The sequence below is a fragment of the Protobothrops mucrosquamatus genome, unplaced genomic scaffold, assembly GCF_001527695.2.
Source record: "Protobothrops mucrosquamatus isolate PMUCROS unplaced genomic scaffold, P.Mucros_1.0 scaffold5103, whole genome shotgun sequence".
Classification (NCBI taxonomy): domain Eukaryota; kingdom Metazoa; phylum Chordata; class Lepidosauria; order Squamata; family Viperidae; genus Protobothrops; species Protobothrops mucrosquamatus.
The window spans coordinates 48,126-57,834 of NW_015390978.1; the positions used below are offsets into that span (position 1 = coordinate 48,126).

A 9,709-nucleotide genomic window follows, 5' to 3' on the forward strand; every position below is an offset into this window, starting at 1 on the left:
CCAGCGCGGACTGCGAGAGGAAAAAAGCCGGAGGGGGCGAGCAAATAAACTGAAATAAAAGTGGGACGACCCCCCCCCCCTTTTCTCTTTAGACCGGCACAGCTCGCTCCGGCTCCCAACGGCAGGCGCAACCGGCCGGAGAAGCGGATCCGGCGGCCACAGCAAGCGACGGGGGGGCGCGCGATTTGGCCACGGTGTCCCTTAGATATGGCAATGGTAGTGGGCGCCTGGCGAGACCCGCAGGACGAGGTGACCGGCCCGCAAGGGACGCAGCCTTCGCAAGCCCCCCCTGTGCCGGGAGCCCCGACGGGCGCCCCCCACACCCCGCAGACGCCGGGCCAAGGAGGGCCCCCCAGCACCCCGGTGCAGACCAACCCGGGCAGCCAGCAACCTCAAGGGGAGAAGCAGCAGCAGCAGCAGCACATCGAATGCGTGGTGTGCGGGGATAAGTCCAGCGGCAAACACTACGGGCAATTCACGTGCGAAGGCTGCAAGAGTTTCTTCAAGCGCAGCGTCCGGAGGAACCTTAGCTACACGTGCCGCGCCAACCGGAACTGCCCCATTGACCAGCATCACCGCAACCAGTGCCAATATTGTCGCCTCAAGAAATGCCTGAAAGTTGGCATGAGACGGGAAGGTATTGGAATTTCATTTGTTTTCCATTTTCTCACCCGTCGGCGGGGAGGGCAGCCGAGGCGCGGGGAGAACAGCCGCCTCCGGATACGCAGGACACCCCCCCCCCGAACCTGAAATTCCAGCCTGCGGGAGGACTGGCTCCTTGGGGTTTTTTTTTTATTTTATTTTATTTTAATTTTTGTAGAGTTATGTTTTCTTTTGGCGGACCGAGTCCAGGTGCTGGCAGTACTTTTCTTTCATTTCTTTTCTTTTCTTTCTTTCTTTCTTTCTTTCTTTCTTTCTTTCTTTCTTTCTTTCTTTCTTTCTTTCTTTCTTTCTTTCTTTCTTCTTTTTTTTTTAAAGCCCTGGTCTGGGGTTGATTGTTCTCCTGAGCGTGGGAGGGAAGGAGGCGAGGGGAAAAAAAACCGCCCCGAGTTTCTAGATTTGGAGGGTGGAAGGGCGAAAATGGCTTTGCTTAGACTCCCGGCCCTAAGTCAGAGCAACTTTTCTCTCTTCGCCCTCTCCTCCCGCTTCCCACCCTCCTCGAAATGGGTCGGGGGTCTCCCCCGGAGCTGGGACAGATCCCGAATGGATCCCCCGGGAAGGAAAGCAGTAAAAAAAAAATAAAAATAAAAGGCTGAAAGGGTGGGGGGTTGGAGGTCAGCCTCCCCAACACAGGAGAAGGGAAGCTGCAGGCAATCTCAGCTGCGTAAACTTCTTTCCCTTGTTCTCGCCGCCTCTCCCCCTCCCCAGCCTCCTTCCTTTTCGTCCCTGCTCTGTAAATAACCATATAACCCATAAATAAATCCCCGATCGATCGATCCTTTCGCCGGAGCTTCCCGTTCGGAATTCCGGCAGGCTCCGCTGGGTTTTTCTCGGCTCCCGGAGAGTCCCGGAGAGCCTCGCTCCTCTCCTTCTTCCACGAGGTCCTTTCGGCCTTCGGGAGATGACAATTCAAAAACGCTCCCCGTTTCCCTGCTCATTTTTGTGTGTCTGCTTCGGAGGCGTTGAGAAGACACAGGCGCGGGTGGGTGGCTGGGTGGCTGGGGAAGGAGGGGGGGACGCGAAGCCCTGGAAGGAAAGCAGACCTCGGAAGCGTTGCAAGCCTAAAGGAGGGGGTCCAGCAGCAGCGGACGGGGGGGGGGGAGTCCTTTATTTTTATTTTTATTCTCCTTTTTTTTTTTGTTGCGCAAGATGGAGCGAGCGCCGCGGCGGAGAAACTCGGCGGGCGAAAAGGCGAGAGAGCCGCGGCTTCTGCTTAATGGCGTAGCGCGCCTCTCCGCCCTCTCCAGCCGCCCCTGGTTGCACGTTTTGGGGGCTGGAAGCAGCTTTCCCACTTGAGAGGGGGGTCTCGGAGGCTTTGGGAAGCATTAGAGGGGGGTCAGGCTTTGCAGGCAAGCCCCCCCTGCTTAGCCTGCCTCGAGTCGGCTTCCTTGGCGGCGAATCTTTGCTTCTTTCATTTTCTCTGTCTCTCTCTCTCTCTGTCTCTCTGTCACCACCGCGTAAATTTATGAACAAAACCCAAGGCCCACTTTCTGCAGAGGAGAAAATCCCCCAGCTTTCCAGCCAGCCCCCCGCTTCCTCTCGCCCCCCGACTGGGACAAGGGAGAAAATACAACAATGGGCTCTGGAGGACCTCAGATTTTTCTCCCTGGCCCGCCGGCGGTGTTTAGTTTATTGTATTTATTTTGCTTTCTGTTTTTTTCCCTCCGGCCTGTTTCGAGAAAAAGAGGGAGTGGGAAGCCGCGCTGGAGATGGCTCGCGCTCTCCCTTTCTTTCTCTTCCTTTCTTTCTTTTCTTTCTTCCTTCCCCTATCTATCTATCCGCCTCTTGGCCTGGCTGGTTTCTTTTCCCCCTTTGTAGAGGTTTTTGTTTTATTATTATTATTATTTTAAAAAAAGAAGGGCAGGCAAAGGGCTGCTGTGAAGGCCAAGGCCGAGAAGGATTCAGAAGAAGCAGCAAGGCGGTTTGGAAACCTGGGACAATTTCAGGCCAGGCTTCCGTTTCCAAACGGCTTCTGCTGGGGTCTTGAGGAGGGAGGGGGTCATCCTCTTAGCACTGCACCCCCCAGGGCTGAACCCTCAAAATCCTTAGTCCCCCTTCCAGGTCCAGATCTCCCCTCTCCCCCCCCCCCAACTACCACACAAATATGCAAGGTCTCTACTTCCAGCCGGTGCAAAAGGAAGGGGTCAGTGTCTTGACCTTCCCAGGTCCCTTTGATTCCCTCCTCCTCCCCCTTCTCCCTCCTGCTGCCCCCTCCCCAGAAAGCCAGCCAAGCTGTAGTTCTGCTAGCACCCCCGTCGCCCAGCGTCCCCCGTCCCCTCCAGCCTCTCCCTAGCAATGCAGGTATTAATTGCTGTAGTTTCTTTTTTATTCACTGCAGCCGTCCAGAGGGGCAGAATGCCACCCACACAGCCGACCCACGGCCAGTTCGCCTTAACCAACGGGGACCCGCTGAACTGCCACTCGTACCTCTCCGGATATATTTCGCTCTTGCTGCGGGCCGAGCCTTACCCGACCTCTCGCTTCGGCAGCCAGTGCATGCAGCCCAACAACATCATGGGGATCGAGAACATTTGCGAGCTGGCCGCCCGGATGCTTTTCAGCGCGGTGGAATGGGCTCGGAACATTCCCTTCTTCCCCGACCTGCAGATCACCGACCAGGTGGCCCTCCTGCGGCTCACCTGGAGCGAGTTGTTCGTCCTCAACGCCGCCCAGTGCTCCATGCCCCTCCACGTCGCCCCGCTCTTGGCCGCCGCCGGCCTCCACGCCTCGCCCATGTCCGCCGACCGCGTGGTCGCCTTTATGGACCACATACGCATCTTCCAGGAGCAGGTGGAGAAGCTCAAAGCCCTGCACGTGGACTCGGCGGAATACAGCTGCTTGAAGGCCATTGTCCTCTTCACCTCAGGTAGGGGACCGGGGGGGGGGGTCTCTCTGCTGGGTTGGGGTGGAGAAGGGGTAGGTTGCCTCTGCCTTTTGGGGGGGCTTGGCTCTTCCAGTGCCTCTGCCTTGGGGGGCTTGGCTCTTCCAGGGCAGTGGGAATCCGGCCTCGGAAACCAGCCTTCTCCTCACCACCATCATCTTTTTCTTTCCCTTCTGTCTCGGTTTTCCTGGAAGAAGGGGGGGAAGCTCTCTGGGGGCGTTTTGTTGTGGGCTTGGTTGGCTTTTGGGGCTGGGGGGGGAGAGACAGGGATTAGAGCTGTGGTTTGACTGGGAGGCACATCCTAGCCTCTCTGTGTCAGCTGTGCAGGCCTAAGGTTAAAGTTGAGAAACTTATCTTCTCTCTCGCTAGAAGAGAAATATTAAAAAGAAGCCGAGAAACTATAGGTTGCTAAGAGTAGGAGAGTGGATAAATTGTATGGGGGGTGAGAGGGGGGGCGTTTTGTTTTAAGGGAGCCCTTTTGATTGCTGTGAATAGGAAGTGTGTGTGTCTGTGTCTGTGTCAGTGTGTGGACATTATTCTCTTAGAGTTGTCCCACTGAGTTCAGGGAGATTCTTCTGGCTTTTGTGTCAGTGGGCAGAACAGCCCAGCTTCGTATTTTGAGACCCTTGAAAGACAGCAAACTGCTAAATGACAATGGTCAGCTTAATGAAAAAAGAACAATAAAGAAACTTGCTTCAATAAAAAATAAATAAATGAAGATCGCCAAGCCAGGAGATAGCCCGCTGAGCTTAATAATAATAACAACAACCATCATCAACTAGAATAAGCAAACTTGATCTGATCCTAGACATGGTTAGAGTAGATAATCTGCACTGTTAAAATGGTTGGCCTACTAGCAGTGCCTAAACAATGACAGGTTTTGCCCTTCCTTTAGAAAATATGTGAAATGTTAAAATGTAAGGCATGCCTCTACGGCAGGCGTATTTAAAATGCTGTTTCCCAAAGCACAGCTTACTATTCATCCGAAACTTCCTAACTATATTTTTTCATCCATAACTGCAATAAAATATAAGGCCACCATCGTTCCGAAATTGCAGAATCCAAGGGTCTTCCCTCTCTCCATTTTAACCAGTCATAAAAACAAAAAATAAGAGGTTTGACCCATCAAACATGGGGGAAAAAATTCTAATTAGGGAGAGAATATATTTCTGTGTCAACTTTCTCCTATGTAAAAATAGTGCCGCAGTTATAAAGCAATAATGGAAGGTATGATGAAATCTAATAAGCCATGGTTCGATCTGGTTGAGTAAGACATCTGAGGTTAACTCTGGAGGTGAAAAATTTCAAATCGTGTCTGTCTTTTATACTACACGGAGTAATATAACAATAATTCATGAGATCAGGTCTCTAATGTTTACCTGATAGTCAAGAGAAAGGAGTCAGATCTTAAAATTTGTACTTCTTTCCTAAATAATAAATTATCCTGGAAAAATGTTCACTCTATATAAATGCAGGCAAGGCTTCTGAAATGCTCATATATAGAAACAAGCATACTATCAGGAAACTGGCCTAGCTAAGTGCAGTTTATATGAGAAAATAAAGTCTCACAATTCAGTTTTTGTTGTGTTAAGAGAGATCTGGGGGGAAACCAAGTGCCTTTCTGGACTTTCTCCAAAATTTAGGTCATGACCTGAACTTCCTTTTATATATTATTGCTTTCCATAATTGCATTTTCCCCCCCTGTTCAAATCTTCCTTCCCCACCCAAATCATTTGTGCTTCAAATGTGGCTGGGTGTCAGAAACAATTCTAGAAATGAAACCTGTATGTTTGTATATGTGTGTGGTGTCTGTGTGGTAGTGTGTTTGTGAAGTTAGTGTCTCTCTCTCTGTTCCTGAGTGTGGTTTAAAAGAAGAATATAATTTATTAGGGCTTTCCCTTCAAACTCTACCTTTCTCTTCTCCAAAAATCGACTTCAAAGAAATTTATCTTCTGCATTTATGATTATGATTGCAATTAGTGCTATTAATATTGTTCCCCTTTCCGGGAAACACTTCAAGGCACGGTTGCCCTTAAAGTGCAAAATTTATGACTGTTTGCAAAATGCGGATCTGTATGTAAATTGCCTTTCCAAGGTAGATAAAACTTGTTATCTGATTTTGTGGAGTTATAAAAACGAGGAGGGGACGGAAACGGATGCGGGACTGACCAATTCAGATGCCCATATATACACCGCAGGGCCTGGCATGTATTTGAAAGCCCGCAAAGAGGCATCTGATATTTTTTCTTTCTTTCTTTCTGTCCCTTTTTTTTTTTTCCCCTGGGCCTTTTCTATAGATCCTGGATAGGGATTCTAATGTCTTTCAAAATATGCATGCTTTGGTACATTACCCAGCCAGCTAAGGTCACAACTTGAGTTAAGGCAGCTTTTGATTAAAAGGGCTTTCCTTGTATTTTAGCTTGTCAGATGACGGAACCGTATTTATTTTATTTTTATACATTCTATGTGGGGAGAGTGTATTTGTGTGTGAGTGTGTGTGTGTGTGTGTGTGTGTGTGTTAAAGCCAGCAAGAGGGGAAGAGGGAGAAAACAGCCCTAATGAAGAGAGAGATCAGATTCTGCTTGGCTGCCCTTGAATAAGCTAAACTGACAAGATCAGTTTTAAAGGACCACTTAAATCACTTTCAAAGATGGAGGGGAAACTGCGGTATCACTTTTAGGGGGAATCTCTTTCTTTCTTTCTTTCTTTCTTTCTTTCTTTCTCTCTCTCTCTCTCTCTCTCTCTCTCTCTCTCTCTTTCTTTCTTTCTTTCTTTCCTTCTCTTTCTTTCTTTCTTTCTTTCTTTCCTTCTTTCTTTCTCTTTCTCTTTCTCTTTCTTTCTTTTCTTCTCTTTCTTTCTCTTTCTGTCTTTCTGCCTTTCTTTCTTGGCGCTGCAGGGCTCAATTCTCTGCAGCTGAGCAGAGCTAAATTCTGAATCTACCTTCTTTAAAACTCTCTCCTATTCTGTCGGTCAGGTCTTGCATCATTTATTTTTCCCAATATGTTTTTTTTTGGGGGGGTGGGGGGTGGGGAGGAGAGAGCATACACCTTCCCTTTGCCCAACCCCATGCAAAAAAAATTTAAAAATCTCTGCAGGTTTGGGGAGAGGGCGACAGACTCCCATCCACTGCCCCCCCTGAATTTCAGAATGGAGGGGGCAATTAAGACAGAAACCTAGGCATCCTGGGGGGGGGGGAGGGATTCAGCACATGCTTAGCGTGCTGTCTTCCTCAATCAAGCACACACACACACACACACAAACACACACACAGAGAAGACAGACAGACACCAAAGAAAACTCCTTGCTTGCTTCAAAACAGTGTTTCCTGGGAGAAAGTCCAGTGTTTTGTGCCCAAGAGCAGCGTCAGTCTCCTACAGCAAAGACTGGATTGGGGCTGAATTGTGTTTGTGTGTGGAAGGGTGCGAGGGCTGGGAACCTCCACGGAGGTGCAGAGCTGGAACTCAGGTCCAGAGAAAGTCTGAAGGCCTTGGCCCAAACCTCTTCTATGGGGTGTAAGATGACCGATTTTGAACAGGGGCGTCCAGTTAAGGTAGCAGCTGGGTGGGGGGGCTATTTTACTGCAGTGCTTGCATCGGTGGCAAGGATGGGGTCTGTGTGTCCATGTGTAAAAGAAAAAAAAAAGCATGTCTTATTTAACACTGATGGTTCCCCCCCTTCTTTTTCTTTGACACCCCCTCCCCTTTCTTCCAGATGCGTGTGGTCTATCGGACGTAGCGCACGTGGAAAGTTTACAGGAGAAGTCCCAATGCGCCCTGGAGGAGTACGTGAGGAGTCAGTATCCTAACCAGCCCACCCGTTTTGGGAAACTGTTGTTACGCCTCCCTTCTCTTCGCACCGTCTCTTCCTCGGTCATAGAGCAATTGTTTTTCGTCCGTTTGGTAGGTAAAACCCCCATAGAGACCCTTATCAGAGATATGCTACTATCTGGAAGCAGTTTTAACTGGCCGTATATGGCCATCCAGTAAAGGAGGAGAAAAAAAAAAAAGAGGGGAAAATAATATGTTGGCGAGAGGAGAGAAAAAAAAAATAATAATTCCACAGATCAGAAAATTGGACAAAGCAAAACAAAACAAAATAAAATGGAAAATTTGGAACAGAGGAATGGAGAGTGACATTGGGTCTGGCGGTTGTGTAAACGTCCTTCAGTTAAGCGAGGATGTCACATCTTGGCTAAAAAAAGAAGAGGAGAATATTGAATGGACTATGGATTTTTTTTTAAAAAAAAAGAGAGACTTGTTCAATGGACTTTTTACACAATGCATTAAAATTCCCTTGTCTTTCACAAGTTACTATTTCTATCTTTCTCTCTCACTTTGTCTTGAACAAAATTATTTCTTCTTTCTTTCTTTCTTTCTTTCTTTCTTTCTTTCTTTCTTTCTTTCTTTCTTTCTTTCTTTCGAGGGGGTGTTAAAACTTTGAAATGCAATCTCTCGCTCAAAGTGCATTTTTAAACAAGCAAACCTGTAGAAAATTAACACAATGGGAAAAATTCTCTTCCCCCCCTCTCTCTCCAAATTATTGATTTGTCCAACATTGTCTGTGTACCTATAGGATTTTGTTTTGGTTTTTTTTTTTAAAAAAAAAAGAAATTCTGGTTCCAAACCAGTTTATTCTGTGGTTCTATAATAATTTTGATATAATCTTGGTTTCATTTTTCTTTTCTTTTTAAAGAACTGTGTATCCTTTAAAAAGTATATGTTCTGAAAGAATTAAAACTGTCTTGGAAAGGTTTCTGAGAAGAACATAAAATTGGGAATAAAGACACCCCCCCCACACCCCAAAATAATTCTAGAAAGATGGAAGCGCACTTAAATCCGGTCAACCAAAAATTTAGCTTCAAGCTACAGCAACTATAATTATAGCTTTTTTTAAAGTGAACCACGATCAACCTGCCTCTAGCCTGTCTGCTGGGAGATGTATGTGTATATATATGTGTGTTGCGTGTGTGTTATGTATATACAATGCACACACATATATACACACACAAAAACACATAAATGCATATATGGCAAAATATGGATTTTGGAAGGGAATTGGGTATTTTTTTGGAGGGAGATTGTGTGTGTCCAAGACACAAGATGGTTTTGGTAAAAACATGCATACATATATGTACACAGAAAATCACAGAGAGACTCATCACAAAGTTACCTTTTTTGTAATTTGAATGAAATTGGGTTCCGCCTAGTTGTCCTAAATTGTTTCCGAGTTCCTCTATCTGTTTGTATATTTGCAAGCTCTTTGTATTATAATACTTGTTGATATTTTCCCTTTTTTTAAAGAAAAAGAAAAAAACCCATTGAATTCAGCATGACAAAAAAAAATAACACTACTGTTGGCACTTATAGATAATGTGGTTGATTCAGTACCTTAGAGTTTACAGTTTTTTGTGTTTTAAAGAAAAAAAAACTGAAGGTTTTTTTTTAAGTGCAACATTTCTGTATACTGTAAAAGTTATAATAACTGAAAACTGTTTGGTCCAGTCTTTGTGTGTTATATTCCAAGGAAAAAAATTGAAAGTATTCAGAAATTAAAATATTATTTGATATCTGACCATTTGTATGACTCTCCTAACTGTCCTGGTGGGGAAGTAAGCATTTGTGGGTGGTTTGTGTATGGCACTGTTTTTCTTCTCTTTATAATACTTCAGATTACTTAGACCTTGTCAAAAATCAGTGTGATAAAGGAATTTGGACCATAGTTCTATTTTAATTTGCAGAATGGAAGATAATATTGGTGGTGGCAGGAAAGGCAGGCAGGGAGATTCAGCTCTGCCAGTCAGATTTTTTTTTTCCAAAAGAAAACAAAAAGTAAATTTCCAAGATATTGCCCTGGAGCATGTTTGGCCTCCCCCCCCCCCCTCCATCCCTTTTTGTAATCACAAATAATTTAATTTCACAGAATGGGTAAGGAAGAAAGTTATTGCCCCCCCCCTTAAGTGTAAGAGTAGAAAATGTCACTCTAGATTATGTTTTATTATTTAATTGAGAAATATCACAGTATTAGGATTGATGTGAATTGTATAACTAATAGGATCCGGGTCCGGTTGAAGTGATGACTTTGCTGCATTGTCTTGAGTTGTTTGTGGTCTGAAATTTTAAGGTGCAAAAATTGTTCTTCCAATGGATAGAATGTCAGTATAGGTTTAAC

General features: G+C 46.0%; 1 protein-coding gene across 4 annotated transcripts; it reads left to right on the forward strand.

Moving 5' to 3' along the window:
* Positions 1 to 207: 207 nt before the first annotated feature.
* Positions 208 to 7,537, forward strand: LOC107299557 (COUP transcription factor 2). 4 transcript variants are annotated; one of them, XM_015828922.1, is made up of 4 exons: positions 208 to 363; positions 409 to 637; positions 2,999 to 3,526; positions 7,253 to 7,537. In XM_015828922.1, the coding sequence occupies exons 1-4, from the start codon at positions 208 to 210 to the stop codon at positions 7,525 to 7,527; spliced, it is 1,188 nt and encodes a 395-aa protein (XP_015684408.1). In that variant the 3' UTR covers positions 7,528 to 7,537. The 4 variants fall into 4 exon arrangements, with proteins under 4 accessions (XP_015684408.1, XP_015684410.1, XP_015684409.1 ...); XM_015828924.1 differs by having other exon boundaries at positions 208 to 282; XM_015828923.1 differs by having other exon boundaries at positions 208 to 256; positions 344 to 637.
* The last annotated feature ends 2,172 nt before the right edge of the window (positions 7,538 to 9,709 follow it).